The following is a 17,655-nucleotide window of genomic DNA, read 5'->3' as shown; positions in this document are numbered from 1 at the left end:
TGATTCGCCTAAAATCCTACAACAATCATTTCAGTTCCTAAACGCTCGAAGGAGTTAGGATCGAAGCATTGGATAGAGAAATGGAGAATTTTCACGCATTACCTTCAAACAAAATCACTAGAGCGCAATATGTCATAGTGCATTACCATGCTTAAACAGAAAACCGTCCTTCCCATACTGCCGCCACAGTGCAGGAACAGGTGGATTGTTCCAGAATGGCATTAATTATTCCAAGTTCGAGAGTTAGTGGTCCAAGGACAAGCAGCGATATTATGATAACTTTTGTTATGTAGATATAATGATATCATGAAGTATGAAATGAACAGACATGGGAGGTATGTTACTGTGATACTTGAACTGTATGTATCACCATGAAACTGCAGTCAAGATGTGTAGTGCCTGAGTATTGTGAATTGAAGCTTGATATTTGTTGTGAAACATACCTTGGTATTGTACTTTAAACATATAACGGATGAGCAGATATGTCGGGAAGCTGTGCAACTTAAGGGAAGAATAAGCACGACGATCGTGGGCGCAGGATTAGCGTTAAGTCTTTCCAACATGGCATCTTAGACAGCTCCAGATGTATTGCTTACTAAGGCAAGTCGAGTAACACCCGTCCAACAGCGATCCTGTGACTCATTGATGAGAGAGGCCAATGGCGAATATCATCACTTCATTTGCATAGAATAACACAAAGGCTACAGTCAGTCAATTAACGACTCTGTACAACAATGGTAACAATAAATAAATAAATAAATAAATAAATAAAATAAAATAAATTCCGAACGTACAACTCGTGGTATCTTATCACCAATAGGGTATCGCAGCCGACGACTGAGCCGGGTTCCATTGCTATCAGCAAACAAGTTAGTTAATATAGGCGGTGCGTTACATTTCAGGACAGTTCGATTTTTATTTTTATGTGATTAACAGAAATGAAAAGTAATAATCTTGATATCAATGAATTATTAATTGATTAACAAATAAAAGTAATTGCTTTTTTCACTTCCCTGCAAATACCTTACAAAGTAATAACATTCACTCCCCACTTTGTAATCACAGTGCGTGAAATGTATTACGCATTGTGATTTAATAAATTAGTCGAATAATATGCTATCAACGCTTTCGTAATGCAGTTTGCTCATTTCTTTATAGATTTTAATACCATTGAAGCATAACGTGAATTTAACGTTTCTGCTGTGATTTATATATTTAGTAAACAGTTAAAGAAGAAATTAGCTCCTGAAAATACAACTTTTATGCACAAACCGCGAACATCCTTTCTACGCATTCTCGATTTTCCCATTCAGTCTTCCAGTCAGCGCACGGAAACAAACATAATATCCAGCACTTCAGCTACGATATACGGTATATGGATAGCCCATATGATCTGCAGGGAAATAAAAATAATAATTCCTGGATTTTTATTTCTCCCATTTTAATGAAATTTGAAATGGCTGAACAAGTCTTTTTAAAAGAACAAAATATAAATTTAATTAAAATCCGTCCATTAGGAGTCGAATAATTATTACATGCGGACAACAGTTCATGTTTTGTTTGGCGCGTGTCGAAAAACATGAAGGTTCGATTACATTAGGCTGTAGAGTGTACACTGTTTCTGAAAACACTGCCTGGTCTGACGAATTGCGGTCCTTGATGTTATATGTGTCCATGCATCCATCCTGCTAGGTGTCAACAATACAGTTTGGGAGTGATTTTGTGGTGCACACTGGGAACCTGATACTAGCAGAGCAGCATCCGGATGCTGTGGGTTATCTAAAAATTATTTCCGGCCAGGCGCATCCTATCATAGCTGCGGTGTATCCATCCGCGGAACTGTACAGCTATATGGATGTACAGAACCCGTTCCAGGAACATCAGAATTCAGCCTTATGAGATGGCCTACCCAGCTTCTATATCTCAATCCAATTGAATACCCTCTGGGGTGAGAAAGCTCTTCGGAACAGAGACCTACAACCATCAAATTTATAAAAACTGGGGGAAGAAATTGAGTCAACGTGGACTAGCACACCCCGTTGCTCCTCCTAGCACACCCCGTTGAGTCCATGACACAACGAATTAGGGCTATTCTGAGGGCTAGAGGGGGATCCATTTACTATTGCGTAGGTTTACTCCAAATTGGACGCTGAGTGTAAACTAATAATGAGATCATATAAATATTGCCTAATTTTGTTCATTTACTACATCGGTTCTTTAACAGTAATGACAAAATATGCTGTATTACTTCATGATACTTACCTGTGTCCTGGTGTGCAGTGCTGCCGCGTACCAATGACGCGTTTATGCAACGTGATTGCATTATTGAGCACATTCAGAATTAATTCTACTCCCTCATCAGTTAGTATACTTAATACACTTTGCTTTTCTGTTGTCTTTTGAGAATTTCGGCCACTGAATCCCGGAACTTGTTCTTTTTGTCCCATCTTCCAGTTAATGGTCCACCATTTATTACTGCCTGCTGTATTGTCTCGACCACATGATTCGCTGTCAGTATATTGGTCTGATGGGGAAGGTTTAGTCCTCCAAGGTAACAAATGTACACAAGTTGCTAAGTGAATTGGAATTTGATTGTGGTTCTCCTTGAAACTAGAAGAGTGAGAAGCCTTTTGGGAGAACGTATGTTCTCTACTACTAGTGTTCACTTGATACAGACCTACTCCGTATACGATGCACACATCAATAACTTTATTAATAATTAGTAGTCCTGTGTACTGCAGCGACTGGCCACCCCTAAGGAAGCCAACAGATATCTGGAGCAGGTGGCACAGATAAAGGCTTAGATTTTCTTTACTTTTCGTTGTCTTTTCGTGATCCCTGCAGTATTCCTCAACAGCAGTCTGTAAAATATAAAATCAAATCCATTAGACAAGAACAACATACAAACAGTGTAGATCAATCATATCTCATATTATCAGCAAATTTAATGCATATCGCCTAAAATTTAATCTTATACTATATGATAGTATGGTGGATATACTAATCGCTATCAATTTGGTAAAATCTAGGATTTGTTTCGGCCGTAGACGAAGGAACTGCAGACGGCAGTTGCTTGTTTATGACTCCTCACAGGTTTTCAGGGAAGAGCTTAGGAGATGCAGGGTTGTGTAACGAAACCGGTCTAAAAGCACTGTTTGAATCCAGGGCACACGCTTTTCCAATATTAGAATTAGTCACCCAATATTAATAGGATGTGACATAGAAAAGAAACTAATCGTTTACCAATTCAAAGATGCGGGTCATAAGAGTGATAATTAAAATTTAATCGTATTAAAAATATGTGTTTTATATAAGCACTATTTCGCAATTGAATAAGAAAGAGGGTGGAAAAGAATCAGTTGTGGCAACATTCTTTCAAAACTCTATTGGTCTTGAAAAATGTTAGTTATATTTTCTGCAGTTTTCAAACTAAGCAAGCAATTTGAAAAGACGAGACTGTAGCATGTTTTATTCAGTTTTTAAATTCAAAATTCCCTTCATATTTTTTATTTAAGAAGTACGAGTGATCATTTAATTCGCAGACTGGTGCTAGATTTTGTTTACCGGGCCAACTTTCCATAACTGCTGCTAGAGGCGCTCTCCCTGATCGCTACCGAGCAGACTCTGGAGTATTTGTTGCGTGAAGACAGTTTTTTTAGCCGCGTGTCACTGACGATCATTTTCAAGCAAGTATGATGTCGGACATATAGACTGAACAGCGATATGTGATTCATTATCGTATCAGACGGGGCTTAAATGCATTGGAAACAGTTAAAGAGATGAATGAAGCGTATGCTAATGAGTGTCTTGGTAGGGTGGCCATATTCTGGTGTGACCGAACTTTCCGTTGTGAAGTGGCATTCTCCACAAAGACAATGTCAGGTCCCATACGGCTAATGTGTAGGCAGTGACCACTACAGTAGGTGCCGAGGTTCCGCTACATCCCCTTATTCATCGGATTTAGCCCCGCGTGATTTCTTCCTGTTTCCATTTTGGCAGAAAGCTCTGAAAGGCAAGCGTTTCGTGTCCGACACAACGATAATCGCAGAGCCACAACCAAAGCACTTCACAGTCTTTCGAAAAACGGGTTGCAAGAAGCATTTAATGCGTGGGTACGACGGTGGCGAAAGTGTGTAAAGTTTAGAGAGTGTACTTCGAGAAGAAGAAATACACAGAAGATTCAGATAAGATCTTGCACCAGTCAGCGATTTAAATGATCACCCCTCGTATTTTGAAAATTAATGTTAGAATTTGTACGAATTTTTCCGAAAGACCTCGTGACATTTTTTTCTTGGATATTACAATTATAATTTTATGTAAAACATACAACTCCATCGTCCAACACGCATTGTGACAAATCACTGCGCAGAAGCAATAGTTAACTTCACATGACAGTTAGGTTGATTGTTGTAGGGTTTTAGGCACATCAGGATTTTGAGAGGATTCGAACTCTGGTCTTTTCCACCCGGTGTTGGGAAGACCGGGTGGAAAACCACGATTCCACTTCATTGACACTTACTTTCAACTAGCAGTGCCAGTTGAAAGTAAGGAAAATGAGATGAGCAATGGACGTAGATCCTTTCACAAGAGGTGTTATTGTACTCTGCTACATTGCTGAGATATCTATTCATTAAATTAAGAGAGGGACACTGAAAATATGTTACCGGTAACATCGTATGCCGATGGAAGACAAAAGATAACACGACGGTTCATGCCAAGACATGTATATAACAATTAGGAATATCTCTCAAGGCATATAGAGTTTGAAACGGATAATGAGAAGGAATGGAAAGGCACCCTTACTGATCTGACTCAAGACAACTAACTTACACGATAGCGATAGTTCTATTACCAATACTCATCAGAAAACTACTTTACTGAATGGATTACTATTCTGTGAAGTAGTTACTACCTACACTGGTGCAGAGAACAAAAGCATGGGGCATTATAGCATAACGTGATGTGGAGCAATGAATTGCATTGCAATAGTCGAGGCTTCAGGTGGACGAACCTTCGCGTGGCGTACCAAAGAACTGTTTTACCCAGATTGTAATTTTCCAGCAATGAAGTTCGGTTGTGGTAGCGTGATGTCAGATGGGGTTTGCTGGGTGGTGTGGACTTTATTCCATTAGTTTTCATTGATGAAACCATTCTAGATAATCTCATTTTGCCTCCGTTGTAACAACTTCTGGGAAAAGGAGGGATATTTGTATAAGCATGGTAACGCTCCATGTTACCAAGCACGGTCAGTTAAATAGTGGTTCGAGGATCATAATTTAGTGAACCAGCCATTTTCAGCCGAAAGCCACACCTGAACGCCTTTGTGTTGTTTCGTAACAATAAGTGAAAACAAGCATGCGATAAGCAGCGAACTAGCTGCAACCTTATGGAAGAACCCTCTGGGGAAAGAGTAACTTTCCCCAGAGGGTTATTGATGGCCGTAGGGAGAATCAAAGTCAGAGATGTCTATCTTTCAAATATTTTAAAACCTGAAATTTCAGCATTACTTATGAGAATGAAGAGATGAATAGACATATCAGGTTTTGTGCTTTTCATTGGCAGCTTTTAGAAGTACGATTCATTTTACAGCGACGGCTGATATAGTCCCGTAATTCAGTACGGGACTGCTTCCTGCTAGCTTCTATTAAATTATTTTACGTTATTCTATTTTATGTTAAACATTTTGTTTCAAAATAGTTCAAAAGAAATGCAGTATTTTTCACATAGAAATCACTTCTTTCACTAACCATGAGGAGTTGATTCAATAAGGCTGCTACTGGCCTGTGTAACGCCTCTCCGTCTACTTGATCTGAAACTTCGATGATGGCAGTTAGTCGCCTTTGCAAACCACTCAATATTGCTAACAGGCACTCGGAATTTGTAGCCATCTTGGTTAATATCTGAAGACTAGTGCTTGCTATATCTACTGGAGACCTGGATCTCTCGCCTGTAATGAGAAAAAAACTACATTTAACGAATTTAATAAGTTAAATTTTGGGAAGAGTAGGAAAAAAGGGAAAAAAAAAACATGAAAGCAAATTCCACGAAATACTGATTCAACAATTAAGTGAAGCTTTGATTTGCAATATTAGCACGTGTAAAATTTCTACAAGGCCTGTAACGCTTGGAATTCATTCATGCAAATAGTGCACTGTCCAGCTTCTTCATTTTCATCAATTTTATTTATTTATTACATTTTTGCCCACACTTAGTATGCTAATTGATTAATTTACGACGACAACACAACTGTCATTGTAATGATTAACAACTTTTATTCTTTGTAATTAATTTATCAAGAGCCTATTTAAAGAGGTGCTGTTTCACTTTCATGATTGATTAAACTCGAGAAGGCATGTAAAACTCAACATTTTATGTAATTACGAACGAACGACACGTTTGTAAAACAAGGTTTCGCGTTGGCGTGTAAAGAAGTCATTTCTAGGACTTCCTGGTTTCCAGAAAAGCGATTTCATTGCCTCTGGAGCAGTCACTATGGTGATACGGGAAACTAGTCACGCTCAGCTATTGTCAGCTAGAAATAGAAGCGCTATGCTGTATGCGAACTGAGATAAAATAGCACACAGAGTAAGATGGCTTGATAAACGAAGTGAAATTGCTGGAATATTATGGTTTAAAGAGAACGCGTGTTAGTTCTGGCTCTTGGATCCGAGTAGTAGTAGTTAAATAATTCCTTAGGAATTTCTGGCTAGCGATAATAATTAAAATTAATCTATTGTGCTGTATTAAAGATGATAACGGTACACCAACGTTGGAAATAATCTAAGTGGTCCATTAATTATAGCTGTGACATTAATACATAAGGCATTTCTAAATTACACGCACAAAATTACAGCGGCAGTTCTATGAACCAAAAAAAAGATAATAAAGTCCATACATAAACGTATCGAAATTTTTCCTTTCCGAATTAGAGCCCTTTTAATGTGTTTGAAAAGTAATGAACGAAAATGTTTTTTAAAAAATTCGCTACTGAACGGAACATGTGGTTCCAACAGTATAGTGTCCCTGCCCATTTCATCGTGGTAGCGTGCAACCATGACGCATCAAGAGATATGGACTGGGAAAGGTGGTCACTTGACCTGAATCCAATGGATTTATTTTTTTCTGGGGACATCTTAAGACCTTGGTGTACAAACAACCTCTGTACGTGAAGAAAGCCACGATCTCCATAATCAGGGAAACTATAATTCCAAGAATATTTCTGAACTTTGTTAATATTAGTAATACTGGCATATGATGCAAGAAAGCAAACTTATAAAGCATCAGCCAAAAAAGTAAAAAACCCTCCCAAATCACCTGTACATCACATCCCCTCCATTTATCTAATTCTTCGGTGAATTTATTCAAACTGCCCACTTCCACAATAATAGATGGAAGATTATTCCGACAATCAACCACCCGCTGGCTTTCCTCAGGTCGTGTCTCTGAGTTCGGGCCGCCACTTACAACAGCTTTTGTGACTGCTGAACATGTTGAAAAGGCACTTAAAGCTGCATTAAGGAGAGCAAATTACATTCACTCTTCCATGTACATCGGGAATACCTATTAAAAGCCTTTTTGCTCATATTTTTTAGAGACGTTAAAGGAAGCAGTTACAAATATACACCTATGAGCCAAAATATTATGACCACCTACCTAATATGAAGTTGGTACTCCACATGCAGCCAAAACAGCTCGTACCCGGCGCGGCATGGACGCTACAATATGTCTTGTGGTATCTGGTACCAACACGTACCCAGCAGATCCTTCAACTCCTGTAAGGTCCGTGGTTGAGACGCCGGAAATCGGAGCTGCTGTTCAAACGCAAACCACATATGCTCGATGGGATTGACGTCTGGGGAATTTGGAGGCCAGGGCAATACCTGATAGCCTTCCTCATGTTCCACGAACCTCATGTTCCTCGAACAATCCGGGCAGCGTGGCATTGCGCATTATTCTGCTGAAAGACGGCACCGTCAGAGGGAAAGACCGTTGCCATGAAAGGGTGTACCTGGTCAGCAATGATTTTAGGTAGGTGGTATACATCAGTGTGCCCAGAAAATGGATGACTGGACTAAGCAGAGCACCGCCGCCACTAGCTTGTGTTCGTCACACGGTGTGGAGCCATCACTTTCCCAGGTAAACAACACACGTGTACGCGGCCGTCCACATGGTGCAACAGGAAACGTCATTCTTCCGACCAGACGACCTTCTTCCAGTCATGCAAGGTCCAGTTTCGATGCTCGCGTGCCCATTTTAGGCGCTGTCGCAGGCGAACTGTGGTTAGCATGGGCACTCTGAGCGGCCTGCGGCTACGCAGCCCCATTTACAGCAGGATTCGATGTACTGTGTGTTGTGACACATTACTCCCGTCACCACCATTCCAATTACCGGCGAGTTGCGCCACAGTCGCCACGTACTGTCCGGGAGAGCCGAATGCTACATGGCCTTCGCTGACCTCGAGCATCGATGAGCCGTGGTCGTCCAACACCTCGCCGGCGGTTCGTGGGTTTCCCCTCCTCGGACCACTTTCGGTAGGTACTAACCACGGCTTACCATGAGCATCCCACCAGCCGTGCGTTTCAGATATGCTCTGACAACGTCGGGTCCCATCAGGGGCCCGATGGCCAATAAACCAGATGAACAATGGGCACAACAGACTACACTATACACGATTCACACACTTTAAATCGCTGGCTTGACAGGGTACTGTCACTCGATACAGAGAACACCGCGAAGATGGGAGAAATACCAGGAGCCGCTAGACCCCCTCCCCCCCAAATACCAGTTGTCTGGCCATTACAATTTGGCCTTTGTCAAAATGGCTTAAATCCGCTGCCTTTCCCATCTGAAGAACAAGAGTAACACAGCTCAGTATCAGGTGTTTTTTATACCGTGTCCCCGCACGCGCCGTAGTTCACCTGCTTCGATTTGCATAACGACTCGCTGGTTATAATGTTTTGGCCAATAATTTAGCAGGTATAATTTAGAAACACCTGTATAAATATCACACGGCCGATTCTTCCGTTATATTAACAAAAAAAAACACGTTTTTTGAATGACCATTCACAGCTTAAAACTTAAATTTTTTTTTGTGTGGTATACGTAAACAGAAACTGCTAGCTTATTTAAGCTGGGCCATGACTCATACCCAAGGTGAAACTAGTGCGGGTAAAAGAAACCCAGCTGAAGGGTATCCACTTCCGTAAATATGTTATGCCAGTTTTAAAGAACGGATGTATAACGACACCGTCAGAGTTACAACGGTGCCTTAGGAGAAAAAGGTAAAGAACACTATTCTCTGTAATGCACAATAGCAAACATCATCAATTTTTATAAAAAGTTGACAGAATGAAATGCACAATTATGGACGTTAGTTTAATTTCTACCATGTCAGCAAAATATTTAAACAAATAATTAGCGGTGCAAAAACTTAAAGCAAGAGCATTTGGAAATATTCTCGAAGCGTAAGACGAATTTTAACAAAAACCAACCATTTGGAAAATCTTAGTTCGCTTCCCGTTAATAGCAGGGCGAAAATTTTCTAGTTTCCTATTCTTTTTAAATTGATGTTCAGTTATCGGTCTCAGGTAAAAATGGCAGTAGTCATATTTCTTCATCGCACAGCTCCTGTTTTTTCAGTCACCAGAAAAGACAAATTTATTCTACTAAAAAAGAATTTTTGATACCCCTTCGATACATACACGAGGGGTATCAAAAATTTCGTACCCTTATTTAGAAATAATATCCCTAGAAAGGTGAAACTCCACAGGAACTTTAATCCTTTTCTATGTACTCTCCATGTATAGTAACACATTTCTCCCATCTATGGATCCGTTGTTTAATGCTTTGATCTAAAAGTCCGCACTTCATTGATGACTTCCTAAGACGAATGAAAGCGGCATCCATGCAATGGTTTCTTCATTTCTCGAAACAAAAAGAAGTCTGGCGGTGCTAGGGCAGGAGAATAGAGTGGGTGCTGCAGTAGCACAATTACAACAGTTAGCGAGAACATTGGCATTCGACATTGCTTCTGCAAAGGCGTCAGAAGCATTGGAACCCATCTTAGGTTCCATTGCTTCATTCATTGAGTATCGCCAAAAAGAAAGTGGCTACCTACCTGATCGACATAGCGGCGCCAGACACTAGAAACCTCCAGAAAACCTACGAAGAACAGATCAAATCAAGAAGTACAGAGACTTAATACAGGAAGTCAAAGAGATGTGGCATATGGAACAAATAATGACCATCCCGATCACCGTGTAAACCACTGAGATAGTGCCAAAGAGCCTCAATAAGAACCTAACAGCAATAGGCCTCCCAGGAACAGACGAGAATTACTGCTGTTCCTCAAACAACAGTAGTAATAGTAACCGGACACAACCAACAACCCCATGCCCTTGGTACCACTGCCCTACACGGGGTGGAAAAATTCCCAGGAGTATTTTTTGAACAGGGTTGCATCTGCAACTAAGAAGCACATGTAGCTATTGTCCAATAGTGTATTTCGTAATATCGTGATGGAACAATGGGGGTTTGTATCTTGCAGAAGGAACTATACTGCGACATTCTCGATAATGTTCTCATAACTGACACAACTATAACGAGCATAACTTACTTTTTTCTCAAGAATACTGAGACTTACTGTCACATGCCCTTCGCGGTTAGCACAGTGGTTACGATTTAGTTTTCCACCCACGAGGGCTACGGAAAGCCCTCGTGAGTAGAAAACTTGGTGTAATCACCGTCCTCCCCACACCGAATGGAAAAGACCTGAGTTTGAATCCCATAAATAAGGCGAGAATAGCACTGTTTTTGCTACCGGAAATTCAAGTTTTTCGTCCGAAAAGAAAAATCGACTGGACATAATAAATATGGCCTAAGCTGCTGATGCGCCTAAAAACCCTATAACAACCCATCGATTCCTATCTCGATGGAAGGAACTTTTATCGGCTTTTTGCAAAACATGGCCGAATAATAATAACAACTATTATTATTTAAACGTTTTCTCCTTTATATATTTTTTTGTCCAGTGACGGGTATTGGTATCAAGTGCCCGTCACTGGACAAAAAACAGGTTGTCTGGTTACTATTATTATTGTTATTACTGCCCTACAAGCGTTCAGGATCGCAGCTTTCTGGAGTTGCACGTAGGTGTTCTCTGGGAGGCCAATAGCTGCTGGGTTCTCCTTGTTACAGGGTTTTTAAGTGGCCTACACAGTGATCGGGATGGTCAATCCTTGTTCCATATGCCACATTTCTTTAACTTCCTGGTGTTCAGCGCCGCTATGTCTATCAGGGTTATGTCTGCTGTGTTGTGCGAGATCGTTTTGTCCGTTATTAGGGCATGGTCCCAGTAAGGTCTGTGAGCAGTGATCTCTAGTACGGCCTGAGGTTCGTACTTTTAATGCTATAAAATTTCTTTGAACGACTGGTGTTTCTGATATAATATCCCTAGAAATTATATCAGTGAAATTTATAAATAAATGTATTATTATTGCATTAATAGAAGGAAATGCATTTTATTGCAATGTAAGATATTATTTACTATTCGAATATTATTTTAATGTAATTAAAAAAAAAAAAAAAACTTTAATGCAGTAAAGTGCTAAAATTATCTAGAAACAGCAAATTACAGTTTACAGCACACAAGGGCTATGTACTCGTATTGCAACATTCTAAATCATAAAACTTACACACTTCTGAAAGTGTTTAAGAAATTTAAGAGAGAGATCTCAAACAATTACAATTTTTATATACATTCATTTGAAAATTTCGAATGTCTCGTCCTGCAAAGTTCGAAGAATGAGGATAAGGAAATTCTTCCACGTGGTATACACGTGGAAATACAAGGCTATTTAGAACTAAATTATGAATATTTTTATAATTAAAATTATTGTGTCTACATTTTAAAATTATGAAATATCTATATTCACAATTATGAATTTTTGACCAACATATTTACACACTGGTAACACTTTTTTCCCACACTTCACTAAAAATTAAGAAGTTGATAGCAATGCAGTTTTACTCTTCTGCAAAATTGCATTGCTATCGACTTCTTAGATTTTCAGGTATCCATCCGTTTCAGAATCGGTTTAGTGAAGTGGAATTTTCGATATTTTCAGAATGGTTGTGCCAGATTTTTGCACTTACATGACTAGAATCGTTTTTATAAAACATATCGTTATAACGGAGGTTTAGATCAAATGAAACAGCATAATAAGGCAAAGGTAAAAATAGCGGGATGTTACGTAGATCCTGATTAAGAGTTGCAAAGAGTATTACGTCTGTCGTCATGCTACACGAGTTCGGCCATCCTTTCATCTAAATATGCTTTCATTTTTTTTTTAAATGATAAAAGCGAACTAAGTAATCCAGCAGATTAACACACACTCTCTCTCTCTCTATGGATTGTGGTGACTTGGCACTGAAATGCATAAAGAATTTGGTGCCTCAAGTGTATATGATCTATTAATCATAACAATGTGATCCCGTGTTGGAACATCAAGTCAATTTACTGAGCATAAGTGATTTATAGAAGCTTAAACATATTGGAACGCAGTAGCTGTACGTTTCTGTCTGCTTTGCACTTAACGTTGAAGTGTCTACAATAAATTAAGTGATTCGACTAAGCCACTACTTGAAAGGGGCTTTGATCTTGAATGTTAAGTAACCCTTCACATGTAGATGCATCATTCCCTTTGAAACTTCCATAACTAATCAAAATACTTTCCTACTAATATAAACTGTGTTACCAAAGTATTAGAACACTAATGAATACGTATATTTTATGCAACTGTTTGTTGATATACAATAAACTGCAGAAAGTAGAGGCGTCGTTTACAATTAGAATTTGAGATGTCATCGGTATGAGAGACAAATTCGATGAAAATAGAGCTCAAAGTTGCAAATGACCTACAGAAGAAGTACAGCAGCAGCTGGTGCAAATACTCTTCGCAGAGAGCGCGCATAACATGGTTGGCATGGAGGAACTGCCGCTTTCAGTTCTTTCACTCAAAATACAGGGTGGCCACTGAAAGACTGAAGGGTTTGAAAAAGTCATAACTTTTTTATTTTCTTTTTTTACAGGTTATAGAGCATCCATTGGAGATTAAAATGGCTACGTATGATGTCCAGCAACGAGTAAAACTCGTTGGATTTTTCTATTCCAGTGAAAGATCAATTATTGAAACTCAGAAAAAATACCGGCAACATTTTAAAGTCCTCCTAGCGATGACATGATTCGGAACCTAATCGCCCGGTTTGAAAGAACTGTATCAGTCGGCGATCTTCCAGGAAGAGGTCCTAAGCGCACTGTGTGCACTGACGCAGCGGTGGAAGCTGTACGGCAGGGTGTCCTTGAGGATCCATCTGCCTCTACCCGTCGTCGCTCTGCTCAACTAGGCATCGCCAGAACATCTCTTCAGAAGATTCTGAAAGTGTGGTCAGTCTTTCAGTGGCCACATTTTAATCTCCAAGGGATGCTCTATAACCTGTAAAAAAAGAAAATAAAAAAGATTAAAAATGAATAAGTGATGACTTTTTCAAACCCTTCAGTCTTTCAGTGGCAATGGCTAAATAGGGTTGCCGGGCTAACACCTACAATCTCAAAATCTGTTCTGGTCACCAATCTTAATACGCTTCCTTGGAGGTATCTCATCATCTCTAGGAACCTTACCCTCTCTCAGCTTCTATCCGGAAAACTGAAGTCACCCGATATATGGGATATCATCGCCAGACCGTCCGACAGAAGAAGATGCCAGTCCAACACCTCCCCATACAGATCGAAGCTGCGTAGCATGTCCTCCCTGGACAACATGTTTCCACATAACTCCTTCCAGATATTTAATAGATTAGCCATAGACGTTGAGAAACTTTGCAAGGACAGAACATACAGAGCTTCCATTCTTGCAGACATGTATTCCTTAGTCATGCTCTAGGTGGACTCTATGTGATGCCGCACTATCCACGCTCCGATGTATCCGTATGCACTTTTATCTGTTATAACTTTATGTTTTTGTATTTGTTGTAACTTTTGTTTTTGTATCTTCACCAGTGGTTGTTTAAGGCCGTATATTGTATCTGGCTCTGTATACAATGTATTTGTCTGTATGTAATTCATGTCCTCTAGCTGAATAGCTGTAAAGGGACATTTCTTCGGAAATAAATTGATAATAATAATAATAAAGCACAGCGACGGTTAAAATAAATCCTTTTCCATCCTGGATAAATTTGTGTAGAAAAAAAAAGATAGTTAATATGCGCAGAGCATTTCATTTCAGGCGCGTTAGCAAACGTTATTCATTTACAGCTAAAAAGCAATAATTATGCGCAAACATAGAAAATTTCGTTTCTGCGCATGTCAGAAAACATAATATCCAGCGTGTGTACCCTACGCACGAAATATGTTTTATGTGAAAGCATTCTTAGCTTGGAAGAGGTTAGCGAAATCCATTTGTAGAATATGGATTTAGTACGACATCACAATCATAAGGAAGTATGATTGCAACAATACAAATATTTGACCACAACGTTTGCATTTCCGTTACATTCCATTGTTAGGTGCAGCAATAGATGTTTTCACATCAATAAATAAAAGTAAGCATACGTACCTTAACAATCGTATAGGTTTGTGCTATAGCATCATGATTATACGTAGCCAACTACTAAGTAGTAACAAAATTGGCATCATTTAAGTATATCTCATATTATGGATGCTTTCGCATTGAGTTTCATTGGTATGGTGCTACCTCGAATAAGTAACACTTCCTAATAGAGAAGACTACTGTTACTCATTCTCGACGGATACCACCACCCAGACGGCACCATTTCAGAGCTTCTTTCGAGAGAGTGCAATACCATGGCAACTCGTTGTGAAGGCATTCACAATATGAGATATATTTAAATGATGCCAATTTTGTGGCTACGTACAAACATGATGCTATAGCACAAACCTAAACGTTAGTTAACTTAACAGATATTTATTTAAAGTATACCCAGTAAAATAAAATAAAATAAAATATTTCCAGAAGCTTTCGGAACTCGTGTCCCTTTCTCAACTGACAGAATTTTTTTTAAATTCTCTCGATGATGACATCTGTACCGCCCTCAACCTATGCCTCTCTAGCAGCATCTTCACCTTTGAAGACTCACTCTACAAACAAGTACATGGCACTGCTATGGGTGCCCCTGTCAGTTCCGTAGTAGCTAACATCGCCATGGAAGATCTGGAGAAGCAGATACACCAGAACCCACCTACACCTATTACAACGTGGTGTAGATATGTCGACGATATTTTTACCATAATACCACGTGGTTCTGAAACGGTACTACTAGAATACCTCAACTCTCTATCCAATTTCATCAAGTTTACCGTAGAATCAGAGGTGGACGGTTCGCTCCCGTTTCTGGACGTGCTAGTGCATCGCGTAGGCCCACATCTAGAGACCTCAGTATACCGCAAACCCATGTGGTGCGGTCAATTCACCAACTACGGGTCCGGCCACGCTCCAAGCCATCTCAATAGCACTGCCCGCACCCTGTTCTCCAGGGCCTGGAGCCATTCCAGCACCGACACAATTAGACGTAACGAGATCTCCCGTGTGAAGGCGGACTTAACCAGATGCGGTTATCCATCCCATGTACTAAACAGATGCTTGTTACAGGCACAAGAGCTTACTTCCAACCCAAGACCTCCGAAGCAAGTCGGCATATCATCCGCCTACATTCCGTACTATCCAGGAGTGTCAGGACGTATCTCGAAGATCCTGAGAAGTTACAACATAAAATGTGTACAATTACCAGGTAGGAACCTACGTTCACTTGTCTCCAGTGTGAAGACCCCTGTCACACCTGTCTTACGCAGCAATGTAGTGTACCGTATCACCTGTAGGGCCTGTAACAGTTGCTACGTAGGTGAGACATCGAGACGTCTCCAGGATCGCCTCACGGAACACGACAGAGCAATCCGGCTTGCCGAAACTGACCAGTCCGCGCTTGCAGAACATTTTTGGGCTACCAACCACGATCTTGACCCCAAGCGCGACTTTGAGATAGTGGACCACGCGCGACACTTTCGCCACCGCCTATGGCTAGAGTCACTAAACATAATGAACAACCCTAAGGCATTAAATCGCCAGAAAGGCATGCGTATACATCCAATCCTGGAGACAACCGTTTTATTGATGGATGATCACTGGCGCAAGGCAGCACACGTCCGTGCTACAACAATGACGAATGAGTAACGTGCCACAGTTTGCTTGTAATGTATTTAAAAAAAATTCTGTCAGTTGAGAAAGGGACACGAGTTCCGAAAGCTTCTGGAAATATTTTATTTTATTTTATTTTACTGGGTATACTTTAAATAAATATCTGTTAAACTATGGACCCCAGTACTCCAGGCCCATTTGTCACTATTCGATCACTTTATGGCCATAATACCTACAACGATTGTGCACAGTTGCAAAAATGCTTCCTCTCAATAGCTCGCTACAGGCAACATTTACGCTTCGCCCACAGATGCAAAAGCAATCGAATTATACCTAAAGGGTTCCGATACAAAGCCCCGTTCCACAACTCTCATATGGATCGTGCCTGCTTTAACTTCAGCCTGCGCACGTTAAATTTATGGATATCCCATCTCCACCATGAAATCAGGAACGCTGACTACAACAAGTCCAGACTGTTACAACATATACAAGGTAAGGTCTCGCCTATTGTATTTACAAACCTTATACATACCATCTGCCATCGGGCTAGTCAGACCTCGGATACCTACCGTTTACGCCAACAGCGCAAGTTCATAAACTTGAGCATAGAAACTAACTCCTTAAAGACGAACACTCGTTCAGACGACACGACTTCTTTCGTCTTGAATCTAAGTAACAAACAACTGTCCAACGAGCAGCTGAGTGTTTTATCAAACGGTATGAAATTCGCCGTTATACCATCGAAACCTCCCATCACACAGCTCGCTATGGGCATAGAAGCCAGTATTACCAACCTTCCCGAAGAAACTGCCAACGAGATCCGATTCAAGACTGCCGCAGTCCTCCGCAACACTCGAAAAACGTGCTCAAACCTCAACCACCGCCAACGTGCCGCCCTGTCATCTATAAGAAAAGACAACTCCATCGTTGTACTTCCTGCGGATAAAGGGCGCCGGACTGTTGTGCTGGACCGATCAGCCTACCGAGAGAAAGCCTTGGCCCTATTACTCGATCCTAACGTATATGAACCTCTACCTGATCCTCCCGTTAAAGTCTTGAAACGTCTGGAAGCAAATGTTAATAAACTTGTCCACGCATGGCTTAAAGATAAGAAGATCCCGACCGCGACTCACCATCTTCTGCGTGGTACTGGCTGTCAACTACCACAATTCTACGGATTACCAAAGATCCATAAACCGGGTATTCCTCTCAGACCTATAGTGTCTTGCTGCAGTGCCCCAACGTATGAACTGTCCAAACACATCGCGAGCCTCCTCTCGCCTCTTATAGGTAATACATCTCACACCGTTAAAAACAGCAGTGAATTCATTAACACCATTAAGGACATTTCAATCCCTGATAACTCTGTCATGGCATCATTTGACGTGGTTTCTTTATTCACCTCGATTCCCGTCCAACAGGCCGTGCACTGCGCCAGAAGGCTCCT

The 17,655-nt window shown here is 40.5% G+C and overlaps 1 protein-coding gene across 1 annotated transcript in view; it reads right to left on the bottom strand.

The window, feature by feature from the left end:
* LOC150089623 (1-phosphatidylinositol 4,5-bisphosphate phosphodiesterase epsilon-1-like) overlaps positions 1-17,655 on the bottom strand; it is a 634,994-nt gene that overhangs the window by 593,256 nt on the left and 24,083 nt on the right. Inside the window, exons 3-4 of the mRNA XM_090390053.1 lie at positions 5,748-5,947; positions 2,263-2,861 (exon numbers count right to left, since the gene is read on the bottom strand). Coding sequence (XP_090246179.1) covers positions 2,263-2,861; positions 5,748-5,947 — 799 coding nt within the window. The remainder of the gene's footprint in view (positions 1-2,262; positions 2,862-5,747; positions 5,948-17,655) is intronic.

This window comes from Mastigoproctus giganteus, chromosome 2, assembly GCF_048544385.1.
Source record: "Mastigoproctus giganteus isolate SK-2022 chromosome 2, ASM4854438v1, whole genome shotgun sequence".
NCBI classification, from domain to species: domain Eukaryota; kingdom Metazoa; phylum Arthropoda; class Arachnida; order Uropygi; family Thelyphonidae; genus Mastigoproctus; species Mastigoproctus giganteus.
The sequence above is the reverse complement of the archived record's forward strand: the minus strand, read 5'-3'. Positions and strand labels throughout refer to the sequence as shown.